Genomic DNA, 16,191 nt, shown 5'->3' with positions numbered 1-16,191 from the left:
CTCATTGACTTCAGTTGTTAAGAGAGGTGAAACAGTTCTGTTTTCCAGTCCTCCTGCTTTACATCCTCTCATCAGTGTCCTGAAGAGCTCACAGTTTGGACACACTGCCACATTAAGCTGCTCGGCACACACAGACACAGAGGGTCCTGTGCCCCATCTGGCATTGTGTTTGCCACCTCAATCCCACACACACAGCTGAGCTTCTCTTGGAAGCAGCTCCTAAGGTGGTTTTTCACAGTGCAAAGTCTACAGTCTCAGTTATGTTTTAGCTTGCAAAGCCAAACAATTCTTCATTTGGTGATGACCCTTTTATGCTCAACTCTTAATGCAACTTTTGTTTTTATAACAGTTTTGCAACTTTTTTCTTTTTATAACAGGTTAAGATCATACAGAAAAGCTGCTCTTCAAACTGGTTCAAATGTCTCCTGGCTGCATTTCCATGTTATGTTTCCAGTGATGCAAGCAACACATAACACATTTTTAACCAGTCCTGTATTTTTAGAAAGCTCCCAGTATGCCTGTGGATAACCAAGTGATTTATGCTCAAGTTCTTAAGCAGAACTGTTCTGAATCTGGAAGAGAAGCTGCATACTAAGGTGCCCCCAGTTCACCACCGTACCTTGGTCAGCTTGATCTGAGATAGATGGAAGAGAGGCTCCAAAAGTTACACACTTTTCATTAGCTGCACTAAATGTTAAATGTTCAGGTTTCATCTTTAGAAAACACTGCAAAATAAACATAATGAAAATTATTTTCATCATACCATTCTGCCTAAGACATAAATCAATACATAAACCAACCCTAAAAACTCACTTCTCATTTTCTGTGATAACACATAAATATTTTTGCAGAAAGCAAGGGACCTGATACTAGCTGCAAGCATTTATTAGGTTCAACAGAGTAGCTAAATATAAAATGATCCCACTGACTAACTCCTCATTCCTATTCAGTAATTTTTATTTGCTACATCAGAATCATTTTAGGAATGAGAACTCACATGCGAACTCTACAGTCAGAGAGTGCTGGCCAGGAATTTGTAATGAGTTACCTTTGGGGAAAAACTACATGGCAACTCCAAGGTCTACTCTGCAATGATGTGAAGTAAATTTGCAAACCTTGGCACAATGTAATGTGCAGAGCTGATACACTTGTACAGAATAATGGTGCACCAAACAACAGGAATGAGCCTCACTAACACTTTAGATGACTGCCTTGAAATGTAGTACTGAAATACACTATACTATGGCTTCTGACCTGGCTGGTTAATTCTTAAAAGCTGCTCACTAAGTCTTAAGTGAGTTAAATCCTTAAGGTAACTTAGGAAACAGTGTCTGCCAACTTGCTGCCTGCCTGTGATTACTCCAGAAGAGAAACAACATGCTTCAGCCACAGAAACCTCATCCTCTCACTTTCTAATCCTTTTCTTCATTTGAAGTTGAAGCCCAAGATTAGGCAATACAACCAATGTTCTTGGACCTAAACATGTAGTGATGGGAAAGCAAAAAAACCTGAAAATGAATGCTCTGAATTTAAGAAACCATCAATCCTGAATAAGGGAAAAAAGGGGAAGAGATTATTTTAACCACTGCACTTAGTTTTCAAAAGCCTCTTTCTAGTCTATTCCTCAACAGAGGGGCTACCTCCTCCTTTCTTTTAGAAAGGCATTCCACCTTACTGGACCACGAAGAACAGGCAACGATGATGAATCTGTATTATCGTTGTACCTTATTCCGGAACTGATGCCAGCCTTTAGGGCAACCTCCTCTGACTGGGCGGTAACTGGGATCATGTTTCTCTAGTAAGGAGGCATTATTTTTTTCACAGATGAAGGGCAGTTTCACATTACAGTTAACTGGGTAGTCTGCAGAAATAGAAGTTTTAAAAACACTTATGGCAATGCCTATCACACTCCATTTGCTATCCATACTTTATGACATGACAAAGACCAGTCTGAAGGGAAATAATTTTTGGTGCCACCACAGTGAACTACCGTGCAATTTAAAGCATTAAAAATAGCAGTAGAGCAAAAGACAAGCATAAATCATTTTATCAGACAGTAAAGATCCAGAGTCTCATTCTTACTTCCAGTATTAATACCTCATACAGGCAGACACAACTTGAAAACAGAAAAATAATGAAAAAAGATTTTGTATATGAGGACTAACCTCACATTCTGGCAAAGAGGGTGTGCCTAAATGTCAAAAAAAGCCCAAAAGAATCCTTTAACATCTACATGGAGAGCATCTGCTCTGCACTGCTTTACATGACTCCTTTAGTCATGAATGGACTGACTTCCTAGTCAAGAGCAATTTTTGGCTAATAGAGATGAAAACAATTCAGCAGCAAACAACTGAATAATGGGGAAAACATGCTTTACATGGAAATGGTAGAAGGCAGGAGGAGCTTCTTGTTCTCTGGAGATTATACATTTTCCTCGACATAAAACAGCATTGAAAAAAGGAAATAATAAGCTTCCAGTACCACCAGGTGGCTTTTTCATTCCTTTATGTATTTCTCACAATATGACTCTAATAGTTAATGGAATTTGTATCTCCAGATGTATATACATGGTTGCAAGTATAGAGTCAACCTCTCTAACAACTCTCAGACAAACTCCAGAGCTCAGAATATGTAGCATAAACACAGAAAGGTAGCCACCAAAACCAGATTTCACCTAATTAATTTCTGTTGCAAAAGGAGTGTCAATCTATCAATCATAAAAATTTGTCGTTTGAGTTCAGGTTTACCTCTGGTCATTAAGAACTATTACCACGGCTTCTACCATGAGGAAGTAATAAATGATTCAACAGTCAATCAGATTATCATGAAGAAGCCATCCACTCCTAATTCAGTATCAATTTGCATTCAATAGAAGAGTTTGGGTAGAACAGTAATTACTTCTTTTTTTCTTTTCAAATAAACACAACAAAGAGGGGGTGAAAAAACAAAACCAGCCTTACCTCTATACCAGTTCTTTCTGGAAATATACCAGCAATCTCTCAGCAATCTATCATGGAAGCGTGGAAATAACTGTAAACTGGATATAAATATTTTAGAGTTAATCTCCAATCCAATGTGACCTTCACAGAGAAGGTCTGATAGCAACAGTACCAGTGCAAACAAAAATTTGGGCTATTAACTGTTTCTAGATGCCCTACAAAAACTAGGCTAGGAATAAATATGTGGTAGGTTCAGTACTTATGTATCATGCCCAAATTAACTGTGTTGAGATGTGCAGAATAAGGTTATTTATCACCATGCTGCAATCACAACACATTGTCAGGACAAGGAGTAGGAAATAGCCCTAATTTTCTTTTCACAATAGTACATTGCTATAGTATTTTGGAAAGTGAAGGACTTCCCTTGCAGGAAGCCAGTGAATCTTCTCTGCAGCCAAGAAAGGAATGATGCAAGATTTGCTGAGAGTCATCCCAACTCTACAAAGCTATACGAAAAGCCCTCCAAGAATTTGGCATTACCTAACTAAAAGAGTGATGTCTTAAACCAATTCCTGGTTCCCTGTTTTGGGGTATTCTTCAATCCTCAGAGTCAACAGACTGGGCATTTTTTTTTGCCAGTTCTCCAAGTGTTAACAGAACATAGAAGTGGGCTTAAAACCCTGATATAAGCATTTCAAAGATCAAGGGAATACGTTAGCTACTAGGACCACACATTTCAAGGATTCACACAACAAAACTAAGACGCCTAAGTCCAACAGCCCAAAATCTAGAGGCTATAAGACACACAAGGATTACTCATCCAGTTATAATAAAATTACTATTAATTAACTACTCTAGTTAACAATTCCTAAAAAGCACATCAAAAAAAGCTTACAATAAAGCATCTCATAATTATTCTACGTACGGTGAATGATAGCTGTAGCCATAATCAATAAACTTCAGCCACCACTTCTGTTCACTGTTTGATAACTGTGGAAATAAAGAACAAAACCCAGTATTTTACAACCCACAGAGAAAGAGCTCCTGACTCTACCAAAGATAGAACAATGTGACAAAATTAGTCACCGAGGTACTGAAAGTTGAGATGTTTTTCTCAGATGCTTTACAAGAATGTTTTTTCATGCTATGAACACCACAAACCCCTTTCAATAAAACCTATCAGACCACCATGCATTTCTAATTAAATCCTCTCACCAGGTGAAAAATTGTATGTTGTCCTGTGCATAAAATTAAGAACCAGCACGATTGTTAATGAAATATTTGCAGACAATGCAATGCTTACATGGTGGTCTTACATGACACTTTTTGACCATTCAGAGAGTTTTGGGGTTTTTTAGTGTTATTAAACCTACTTTTAAATTTAAAAATTCTTTTACCTGACTACCATTAAAATGATTCTCTTTTATCTCATCTTTTCCTTTTAAGTACAATTGAAAACCACTAAGGCCAACAGGGAAAAAAAAAATTAAGGATTAACATTTTCTTATATTGGAAAATTTGGCAAGTAAATTTCCCTGCAATGAAAGTAACCGTGAAAACAGATTACACCCCCTTACCTTTTCTATTTGAGATAGTATTGTCCTGAGTTTTGGGTAAGACTCCACAGAGGCTAAATCACTATCATTTTTTTGACAGTAGAAAATAGCTTCCTGGTAGCTCAGGTTTTTATCTGGTACAAACCATAGCTCTGCTCCATCAACAACAAGCGGGGCTCCATGAATTCCAATTTCATCTACACGGAAGAAATACCACATGAGTAAGAAATAAAGTCTGAAAAACAAATCCTTTCTTTTTCTGAATGTATTAAGAAATCTCAATTTGACACTGGGAAGACTCAACACTCTGCATTTTGAACTCTCTCAAAATCAAATCAGTCATAACCTTTCCTGGTATCAAACAGGTATTGCAGTAGCAATGTAACAAAACTAAGGAAAGATACTGAATATAAACAACCCTATATACATAGTGGAAAAATACAGAAGAAGTCCAATTACCTGGTATATACCACTCTGGTGTCTTTGGAGTGCTACCTGTCCAGAGGAAAAAAGGAAAAGTCACCGATTTCACCCTCTAACAAAACTGTGGCCATCAATAATAGAATTGATGGTTAGTACTCATACTTCTCAGTATTCGTGATGGAAAAAAAAAAAAAGGAGAATGAAATCATACACAGGTTTAATAGTTTAAAATGAGATGATATGAAATTAATGGAAGTACTGCATATCTCCACCTTACACATCTGTGGTTCTTTTATCTCTCAAGCATCAAAGTAGTATATCTATCAGTATCTCACACCAACAAGAAAGTTTTATCCCCTGAAATACCTTTTAATGAACAACCGAAATGTAAAAGTCTACTGGATTACATTTCATACTGCATGAAAAACCTCAATCTGTGCAGATGTGCCACGCCATTCTTTTGTACTCCCGCTCCTCTTTCTCACTACAATGAGAAGCTGGTACACCAGTTTTACCAGAACAAGGTTAGCTCACCTAAGGTTGAAGCAAACTGTACACCCAAGATATCTGCTGATTTAGTAACAAATATCACTAAGAAAGATTAAGTAAAGTCCACAAATGCTGCAACTCAGTGGCTTATATCACCTCACAAAAAACCACTTCTCACTTCAGGGGACTAGAAAGAATATGGAAACAGTGATACTGCATCCTCCTCAGGGTCATTTTCTGATCTAGTTTTGAATATTCTAAGTGTACATCTGTTTGTATGTGACGCCAGTAAGACATTTCATGTACTATACTCCTAGCAGTTCAGAGAGGAAGCAATAAAATATTGTTTCCAAAGTTTCTTTTATGGGGCAATAATGACAACTCATTGTACTAAACTTTTTATATGAATAAATGGATGTAACTGCAGTTTACCTTTTGTTATCTGGCAGACCCATTCAAGTTTAGCTTCACAATCAAAAGGCCTGAAGTAAAATTCCAGGTCTCTGCCTTCATGGAAATAAAATCTCCAAAATGATCTCCGTGAAAACTGTGAGGTCTGTATACAAGTAGAAACAGAGAACTGAGTTAGTACAGCATAGGCCTTTGAAATGTAAAATTAAACTGTATTAAAAAGATACTTTGGCAAAGTCAGTGTATTTTACTGTGTTGTTAGTCATACAATTTATTTTGCAAATAAAAGAGCAGATAAAGCTGTAACTTCAACTATAACTCTCCATGTTAGCTAACGCTGTGAAGCAATTACATAAAGGGCTTAAGGTCAGTCTACATACAAATGTCCTAAAAGTCTTTTCTAGCAATAATGTTTCTTAGGGTTTTTGTAGTGCACAGGTTCTCATCAATGTTTATTATCTACACAAGCAACTTGTTCCCCTGAAATGATTCTCATTTCTGCTGAAAAGAAGAAACCATCTGAACTGACACAGAAACAATCTTTCTTATTTAAGATTTTTTTTTTTACAATCAAGCTTGAAGAACTGACTTCACTCTTGCTGGTCTCTCCAGTAAGGAGAATTTTTTATCATTTAGTGAAAGAACGTATCTGTAACTGGCAAGTAGGAAAGTTACTATGTTCACAGCATTCCCTTCGAAGTGCTCTCCTTTGTCTAAAATTTTAGGAGCCCAATGCTGACCAGGTTCTCAGTCTGGGGTCATGAACACAGGAGAAGCAAATGAGGGAAATGGCTGTGAACAGAAGCACAGGGATGCAATTATCCTTTCCCCCAGTAAATCCTAAAAGCAGAGGTGGTTCTATTTAGGTTAAAAGGGATGGCAGGTACTGGAATGATCAAGCAAAAAGTCAGATGATACTTCAGAAAAATTAAAGGCTATTTTAAAACTCATGCCATCAAGACTAAATTAAGTACTGAAGAGCTTAATCAGGAATCAAGCTGAGGTCTGACATTTGAAATTAGAAACCAACACAGCATGTACAGTCTATTTCACAAGTAAACAAGGAAATACACACAATAAACACAAACATATGCTCTATCCTGGCTACTGCATTTCCCTTTTTCAGGTTTCAAACTTTTTCTTAATGTGCAGTTAAGAAAAGCTAATACGGATTTTAAAAGTTAGGTAGGGCTCTCTGTGCTTTTTTGTTTTAGACTCCGTGACACATCCTTCAGAATTATGTGTAATATACAAGAGATCCATAGTATGGCATTATACAATACAGAATAGCACTGTGACTAAAATATTTTGTAGTTAACAAGGCTCAAAAGAAGTCCTATGAAAGGTTATCATTAGCACAGCACTTGTCATAAAAAAATACTTGATTAAGGGAAAGTTTGTAATAAGTGTAGATGGATAAAGGGAACACTACAGCTTTTTCACTATACTAAGAAAACATCTAAACCTAAATTCAGTATACAACTAGAAAAAGTATTTTTTCCAAGTACTTCCAAGTAAAAACACACATTATTAAAAACCTTGAAACTAACCTTTAATGCAGCACAGTCTCTTGTATCATACTCATCTTCCAGGTAGTCAAGTGGCATAACAACACTGGTTACCTACAGGATGATGGACAGGGTGAAAGAATCAGCACTTGACACTTCGCTGAGGCAATCCCAAGAGACAACCATTCAAACCCGAAATCCCATTATGTTTATTACTATTAAACTGTGTCTTGAATGACAGCTACTCCTTCAGTTTTGAGTCTCCATATCTGCTTGGGGGGGCAGGAAGGAGAAGGGGAGAGCTCCCAATCTCAGCCAAATGAAACAATTACAGTGAAGAAGATATTTTTGGAAAAGTCTGACATAACAAGGAAGTGAACAGATAAACCCTCCCTTCTGTTGTGGCATGAAGACACCTTGTTCTCTCCACTAGCTCTTGGATGTTTACTACTATATTTCTGTGAAATTATTTTAATATAATGGAGATGGAAATCAGGATAACCTTATTAAAGATATGTTTTTAATTGGAAATCTGCTTGGATGGCAGCTCTTAAGTGCACAGTCTTCTTCTGAATTATTAATCTGTTGAAAGACCTGACATACTTTAATTAAAATATTTATCAATTTACTTTCAATTCAGTCCTAGTTGAAACAAATCAGTACATGACATTTCCTGGTTAAAAGTTAACTTACAGGTTTGTTATCACTCCATTGCCAGGTTCCCAAAGAATCAGGACTCCTCTTATTCATTCCAATCCAGACCCATCTGTCATTGCTGTAAATAAACAAGATACAATCTTACACCAAGCATATGATTCAGCTCATTTAATAGGAAGACTGACCTATGGCATGGCATTACTTAAGACCAAGCAGCAAAACCAAGGTTCTACTACTGCAAGTTGTAGCAGTTCAAAGAGAAAACAGACGTAAGGGCTAGGACCTCTTCTGTACAGAAAAAACCCTAACTAAAACAGGTAATTCCTTTGTGGGCTGCATCACCACTTCATCAGTTGTCACATGATATAATGGTCTCTTTTCTACACTTTTCTTCCAGGATCACACACAGTGTTTATATGGTTTGGTTCCCTTTCTCTTGTCCACCTTGGGCTACCTCTCAAATATCATCAGCTCAAATACGCTCTTCCTCAAACCACACAAAAGCTTCTATTCAAAGAACTGGCATGTTTCCCTTAACTTTGTCAGTGATATAAACACACTAAACCTGGGCAAAACCGTATTTCAATTACGCACCTTCATAAATGAGATGTAGACATAAATGAGCACCTAACAACACTGACTTCAATGGTTGCATGAACAAGTGGCAACAGAAATTTTAGTCCAATCAGAACTGGGTGTTTTCCTAGATTTTGCTTCCTCATTTTTCAAAAGCAGCAGACACTTAAATCTAAAATTTCACTTGTGTTCTAAGACACAAAATTACCTGAAAAAAACAGGTTTACAATGTAAATACTCAAATCTGCAGTAAGAACCTTTACCATACTCTTTTGCTGATGAATATAAAGATGCTATAAAAAAGTTAAAGGTGCTAGTCCAACTGCAAGGTTAGTTTTGTACTGGAAGTTCTCAAAGATTCACATTTGTGTGGGGTACTGAACCTTATGATATTGCACTCCAATCCGCTACTCTGCCCAAGGAAGTCAGTAGACACTTCTCTGAATGACAGTATCAGCTGGAAGCAGCAGAGGGGAGAAAGACCATGAGTTTTCTATAAAATCACAGACTACATGAAACCCAATTGCAAAAGAGCTGTGGAAAAGGCACTCTCCTCAAGGTGGTCTGACGGCGATAGTAAAGCACTGATGCCACAGTACAAGGCTCCTGTAGAACCGGATCAGGAGCACTACTCCATCATGATGCACCAAATACAGAGAAGGAACACCTGACATTTGAAGAAATTAAAGAGTTTAGGCTATTAATAAGGATTGAGGATTTTCTTGTCTAGTCTTCCCAAAGAAAGAGAGGGAAAGGATATAATTATTCTTTTTAATATTTTAGGAGACTAAATCCACAAGAAGAGGAGTGATTTGAGCAAAAAGGACATCACATCTGAAGGAACCACGACTCAGAAATAAATTTAAGTTCAAAATTGGACAGAGACATCTGACCAGCAGAGGTCAGAGTCTGTAAAAGGTTCCCCAGAAGGTAGTGCTGACAAACTTAGAGATCTGAAGTCAGAACTTAGAAAATTTATGAAAATTACCTTATTACTCAGAGGGATGGACTCAGACTCAAGCTCACCCATATAAGCAATGTTATGAAACCCCAGGGCAATATTAAGGAAGTCTTCGATATAACTGTACCACTAGCTTTCCACACATATCACCATAAAGATTCTGAACAGTCTGAAAATACTGGTGGTGCAGCACCAAGAAACAGCTTAGCCCAGGGTATGTGAGCTAAGTACATGAAATCCAAGAAGGGCAACAGTTTTTTATTTGGTGAAGTTCCTTTTAGGAAGAAAAGTATCAGTCATCAACAGATCTAATTTTTTCGTTCTTTGTTCTCAACTCCAGTAATAATTTTCTGACATTGGTGAGAAGTGTGATAACTCTAGTATGATTTTATCATACTGATCAATCCTTTTAATGATACAACTAAGAAGCCTTCAAAGAGCCTAAATGCCCCATATCACTGCAGAGGGAAAACTGTGAGCCAAACATTCACAGCTGTCAAGCAGCTAAATGACTTTTGGCTATTTGCCTTTAGGACTTTATTTTTCTGTGGCTGTTCTTCCAATTAGGAAGCAGACATCCCCTCCTAACTGTAACCTACAGACTTAGTGCAGTTTAAGCAGTTGATCACCACGCAGGAATATCTACTAAAAAGAACATTTGAGACACTAACTTCTAAAAGATTTGCAGTAATTACCTGAGCAACTGCTCTAGAGCAAATTTTCAAACTCTTTCAATTTGTATTTGGCTTTTATACAATAAATAAATTGAAAACAAAAAGTGTGCCACGTCAAGAATTTCTCCAGCTTATCTCCCAATTTACAATTTCTAGCCTGCAAACAGAACAATGTTTTCAGCTGACTGGGCTCTTACACATTAATGTGCCTCTTTTGCTTCCTTTGGAATTGTTCAGACATGAGCATGAGTAATTTAGTAACTGCTACACTACACTTGACAGTACCTTTAAGCTTCAGTAAAGCGTTCTGATAACCCTCTGAAATTATACTGTCATCTCATCACAGGAAAGAATTCCACCAACTATTTAAGACAAAGATGAATTAAAACTCTCTATTGCAATTAAGCTTGCAGCAAGGAATTTGCTTGTTCTTCAAGTATCTGTCTCCTCATTGCAAAGCATTTAAAATTCAGCCTGTGGACTGATATCAAAATGGATTTTTCAGTGACAGGGTGTCCTTTGAGCTACACTCCTGGAACTGCCTATAAAAACCTGAAATATCCTGAGTTTTAAACTAATACATACATGCAATTTGGGCTTTACAATGGACTCCACACTGATTGACACTGAAAGACCTAAATCTCTAGCAATCCCTGCTAGATTCTTTCACATAGAACTAAACATTCATAAAAGTCAAAGTACTACAGGAGCAAATAAATACAGTTCAGATTGCAAAGGGACTATAAACCCGTAATTTTTCTAATCATATTCTAACTGCCAAAATAGAAAATTATTTTCTGTGTCCTTTATGCCAGCTCCAACACAAGATGAAGAGCCTAAGTGAAGTTTTTGGGATTGCTTGTAGGTCAACCTAGTTCTTGACAAGAGGCAAGGTATACATCTGGACCAACCCCTTAATGGTGCAGTTTAAGGCACTGTTTAATCTTAGGCAGTGCTGGCCTAAAACTCTGCATGAAGCCCATCTGGCCACCCTGTTCTGCCTCCACTAACAGGCTACTGCACTAGCTAAATCACACCCTGCTAATTACCTGCTCTTGAGTGGAAGAAAAGAAAAGCTGAATTAATCAGTTACTACAACTTGCATCTCAGCTTTATTGCTGTTTTGGCCATTATGTTAAGGTGACTTTTTTCTTTCAAACTCAAGTGTTTGTAAGGCTTTCTAGATTCAGAACAGTTATAGCAGCAGAGCTGTTGATATATAAGGCAACCTGGATTTCTTTCCAGTAAGGTGTCCTCACTGAAATGCTACTTCTAACCAGTCAAAGCTATTTCTCTCCCTGTGTCCAGCACTGCTGCCAGCTATAAGCTGCAGAATGCTCACAAACACAGTCCAAAAAGAATGAAAGTAACTGAACCGGATCTGTTCTGCCTGTATCATGTCCCTTAAAGTCAAAAGAGGTTATCTCCTATTTCTTCCAGACAGGAGAAGGTTGGCAGGCAAATTTTATTTTCCTTTCCAATGGCAATAGCCTGACTTGGCTGGAGCAATTTTGGCTCTTATTTGACTCTAAGGTGGAATCTGAGTAAAGAACAGAATGGACTAGGCAAGCTGCCCTTTTCCTGGTGAACCAAAATGACTCTTGCTAACATTTAAAAACAAACAATTCTCAATGAGTCACCAGAGAACTGTGCAAGGGGAAAAAACCTGAAACCAAGAGAGTTGAGGTGTGGCTCCTTCCCCAGGACAAAATGAATGCACTGAATGAATGCTTTAGGTCAGACTTTGCACTGAGTAAATACAGGGAACATGAACAAACTGCATGCCAGCACACTCCAGCAGCTAATCACATCTAGTATCACCTTAGCATGATTTCTCCCAGTGAAATAATTCACATGGTTTCCTATCTCCTATCTCAAATGAGCTTGATTTTCAGATAAACTACCCTTGACATTTGACCTCCAAAATATTTTATGTAATCAACACCTCTGAGTAATTTAAAAGCATAACTATCTTCAACAATTCATCATGTTATCTAAACAAACAAACATTATTTAAAATACCTCAGGCAATATCAACTATGTAGTATTTCAGTTCAGAATGTTCTGAAGTGCTGAAAAAGGGGTTAGCCCAGATGAAAATACTGTGTTTTCAGTTGAATTTGATATGAGCAGTTACTGCAACACTGACTGCAGAGTCAACTTATACCAGGCTCAATATATTGCCCCTCATTTTAAGTTCTGCTGGAATAATACTGAAATACTGAGACTTAACTACTTTCAGACTAAGTTCAAAATTTCTGAACTATGGGAAATGCATGAGCATTGTGTGTCAACTGACTCCCTGGAGAGACAGAAGTGTCCACCTTTAAATTCCTAACAGAAAATATAATTAATACCTCAGACAGTCTGCAAGCTGCAAAGCAATTCCAAGTACTTGTAGGAAAATAAAATGTTGCTTCTCTATTCACATTTCATAGTCAATTAGGTGCATTAAAACAAAATTCATAACTGCAAAACCATTTAATACAGCTAGAAATAATTTGTGCACTGATTTTATTTTGGGACTTCAGCCAGTTTAGCGAAGGAATCACAAGTGGCTTTTACACAAGCTAAACTATCTATATATAGAGCATACAAGTTTGGTTTTGCCTCTTATTAACATAAACACTGAGTAATTTTCATGACTTGTGCACTTCTAAAAAAAGTTCACTGGTTTCTCAAGAAGGCACCTCTTCAGTCATCAGGTTTTAAAATTTAATCACAGTGTTGTATGCTGGCAGCTTCTGAAATAATCCTGATTTCGTTTGTTGATGAAAAAATTTAGATCACGTAACTGGCAGCATTTGAGTTTAAGCAGGCAAAAGTTCTGAAAAAACAGACTGTCAATCAAAAAAACATATTACACAAGGATCTGACATCACACCAATGCCTAATAAAGTTTTGCAGTGACAGCTCATCTGATTAAAAATAAAGGTTTAAACTCATAAATTATTTAGCATTTAATCTGTTGATACCAGAAAACTCAGCACACCCATCTAATGCCCACATAGTGTTAGTGCAACTATGCCAAATAGGATCTGTGCCAACCAGATTGCTGGACACTACATTATTCACATTTTTAGAAGTTAGCACCCAGTTTAGTCAGGAAGCATTTCGTGAATAAAAATGAGGCATATCTGAAAAACTGAAATGATAACTCATCTCTAAAGAATGTACCAGTAAAGAATAGGTACATTTACCATCTAGCTGTGCCAAAGTTCAACACAGCAAAGGAAAAACGTATTATAACAACAGACTTAGATTTGCTTTCAGCATCTTCCATTACATAAATTTCTCTTCCTGTGCTGCCTCTAGCAATGTGAAGTATTTGCCCAAGCTGTACTCCCTTGACATTTTCCAGCAAGGCAGTTCAAATGCCACATCTAGCTGTTCTGTGGGAAACACAGTTGTCACACTATCTCGTATTTGCCATTTGGGGTCAGCAGCAGCATTTGCGATCCACTGCAGAATCAAAATCTTAGAACACGGCTAGTTTGTTACCTGATCATTTTTCTCAGGATAGAATGAAGTGCTTTGATTTCTTCTGACTGGCTAAAACTAGGCAGATGGCCTCCAAGGGCTTCACAGAACCTTTCTGCCTCTTCCCAGGTCCTGGTTCGCAGCACTCTTTCACTGTGGAAGAACTTCACAACAGCCAAATGTCAGAGCAGAAAATGACACACGTGGCAGTATTTTTACAACACTCTTGTTCTACTAAAATATGGTCACCTGAGATTTAATAACTGGTATTTCCACAGGAAGAGAACTTGACTTTTTAACAATTTTTCTTTCAGTTTGTTTGACAACAGCCAGACTCTGAAGTTTAGCTGACAAAATTTGTTCAAACACAACATATTCCACATGACAGACTTTCCCTGTTTTTCTTTACCAGAAAGATTTTAGAAACCACCAGCCAGCTCACTCCATAACTGCAAGTCAAGTTATAAGCTTAAAGGGATGTTGTTCATCCAAATTTATGGGGAACTACAGAGCCTAATGTTCACTGAAACTGGGCTTGTTTGACTTCTGCAGGTGAAGAAAGTTCTTTGGCACACCCTTGGCTACCTGTATGCATCAGAGGTGCAAGTTTGGCTCATACATCTCAGCTACCACATCCACTTGATCCCCCTGGTTTCAGTCCAGGACAATTCCCATCAGCTCGATCTCTCTGCACAGACATGCTGCATTTGGTCATCAACAGTTGTGGAGAATCTGCCAGGGCCAGCTGTCACGTCCATCAACTATGGGACAGCTATGCTGCACAGCAGCACAGACCTATCCCTTCGGGATGCTTGCCCACACCCACGTTACTCAGGCTGGGTTTCCCCACTTTGCTACATGAGCTGTTTACAAGAAACAGCTCATTGCAGACACCGAGTCCAAAAATGATGAATAAAGAATCCAATGAACAGCCTCAGTTTTAACTTGATTTAATTTTTAAAAGAGGGGAAAAACCTGCATTTCTAAATACAAATTTGTTCAAGCCATTCCAGCTAAACAGCACAGCTGCTTGCTTCCACTGTTTACTTCAAAACAGTAAAATGCAACTGAGGCTGAATGGTTTTTCATATCCGTATTCAAACCAGAGAATATCACACCTCTCCTATCCATACTCTAAGAGTACAGAAAGGAAAAGGACAAGGGAAAGTGATGCAAAGCACTTTCCTTCCCTGTGCAGGTGTCTGTGCATGCCAGAGGGCAGCAGGGAGGACACAGGCACAGCACCCTCTGACAGCATCAGGCTCCTGAGGCAGCAGCACAGGGCCAGTGCTGTTGCCCCACTCAGCTGCCCACAAAGAGGCACAATGCACCTTCCAGGAATGGCAGATGATGATGTGTGACAATATCTGCAGGCAGTCAATCTGAATCAACACCAATTCCCTTTCCTGGTGAGGAGCACCATTAAAGTGCCCTCCAGAGCAGCTCTGCCCACAAAATGGCTGATCACTCACTTCCTCCAAGACAGTAATGAGCAATTAACATCAAACAGGAGTAACATTTTACCTTGTAGCAGGCAAGGCCAGATCCATTGTGCCACCCAGGGGGACAGGGATCAGTTGGCTTTGGGAGCACTTCTGGCTCCTTGGGCTGCCCAATATATTTTTTGCAGATAGAAAATGCTTTAGTGGTTTTACAATCCTTAGTTTCCCACTTTCCAAGGGAATTTCCACTGGACATGGCCACACATCCTCCTGAAAACTCTGAAATTAAAGCCACCAAAAACATATTTAGAACTATTGGCTGGTTTTCAAAAGAAAACCTGACGTATTTGTGAATTACTACTTTATTTCATGCTTGGAGTTCTGTAACATGGTACTCCAATGCTTGCTCAATGTAAAAGGACAGTATTTTTATGTGTTTTTTAGTTTTCAAATTTACCTGGTTGCATGGAATTCCAGTTAGTGTATGTCACAGCTTCAGGTTTTTCCCCATTCACTGTACCCCAGGAATATATTCCTGACTGGCTAATATCCTGCAAACCGGTCCAGAAGTACTTTTCTTCAACTTTGGTGTGTTTTCTAATTAGACTGTTTATAAATTCTTGCTCAAATCTGAAAATTCACAGATTAATCAGAGTCAGTATTTGAAAGATATCAAACTACTGAGACAATTTTAAAACCAGGGATATTACTACATGAGTCAGTTCAGGCAGTCATCCAGGCAGTCCCATACTCAACATGGGGTCAGCAGGCTGGGAATTTTCATACTTCGAAGAAGGTTTCACATTGTAGGTTTACTATTCTCACGCCGTGGAAAACACGGCTTGCTAGTTCTTGGCAAAAGCAATTCTCTCTCTGCTTTGTCTTTATAAACCACTAGCTGGCATACAGAGGTTTTAATCTCTGGTTTTATCTCCAGGATTGTGCTGTTAAACCTGCTCATAAATTACAAGTGTGCTTTACCTGTTCATCACTGTAAGATTGCACTGGGCTCCAAATGAAACTTCCATTTTATCAATCCTGTAACAGTAGTTTCCATGTCTCTCCCATCCCTGGT

The 16,191-nt window shown here is 38.2% G+C and overlaps 1 protein-coding gene across 1 annotated transcript in view; it reads right to left on the bottom strand.

The window, feature by feature from the left end:
- Positions 1-16,191, bottom strand: part of LY75 (lymphocyte antigen 75) — a 44,394-nt gene that overhangs the window by 16,766 nt on the left and 11,437 nt on the right. The window contains exons 10-22 of the mRNA XM_032114263.1: positions 16,098-16,186; positions 15,574-15,746; positions 15,199-15,395; positions 13,696-13,838; positions 8,020-8,101; positions 7,369-7,440; positions 5,840-5,963; positions 4,955-4,990; positions 4,517-4,692; positions 3,865-3,929; positions 2,961-3,037; positions 1,725-1,861; positions 620-725 (exon numbers count right to left, since the gene is read on the bottom strand). Of these exons, the coding sequence (XP_031970154.1) occupies positions 620-725; positions 1,725-1,861; positions 2,961-3,037; positions 3,865-3,929; positions 4,517-4,692; positions 4,955-4,990; positions 5,840-5,963; positions 7,369-7,440; positions 8,020-8,101; positions 13,696-13,838; positions 15,199-15,395; positions 15,574-15,746; positions 16,098-16,186 (1,477 nt within the window). The remainder of the gene's footprint in view (positions 1-619; positions 726-1,724; positions 1,862-2,960; positions 3,038-3,864; positions 3,930-4,516; positions 4,693-4,954; positions 4,991-5,839; positions 5,964-7,368; positions 7,441-8,019; positions 8,102-13,695; positions 13,839-15,198; positions 15,396-15,573; positions 15,747-16,097; positions 16,187-16,191) is intronic.

The sequence above is a fragment of the Corvus moneduloides genome, chromosome 7, assembly GCF_009650955.1.
Source record: "Corvus moneduloides isolate bCorMon1 chromosome 7, bCorMon1.pri, whole genome shotgun sequence".
In the NCBI taxonomy this organism is placed as follows: Eukaryota; Metazoa; Chordata; class Aves; order Passeriformes; family Corvidae; genus Corvus; species Corvus moneduloides.
This window is presented reverse-complemented; position numbering and strand designations above follow the sequence as displayed.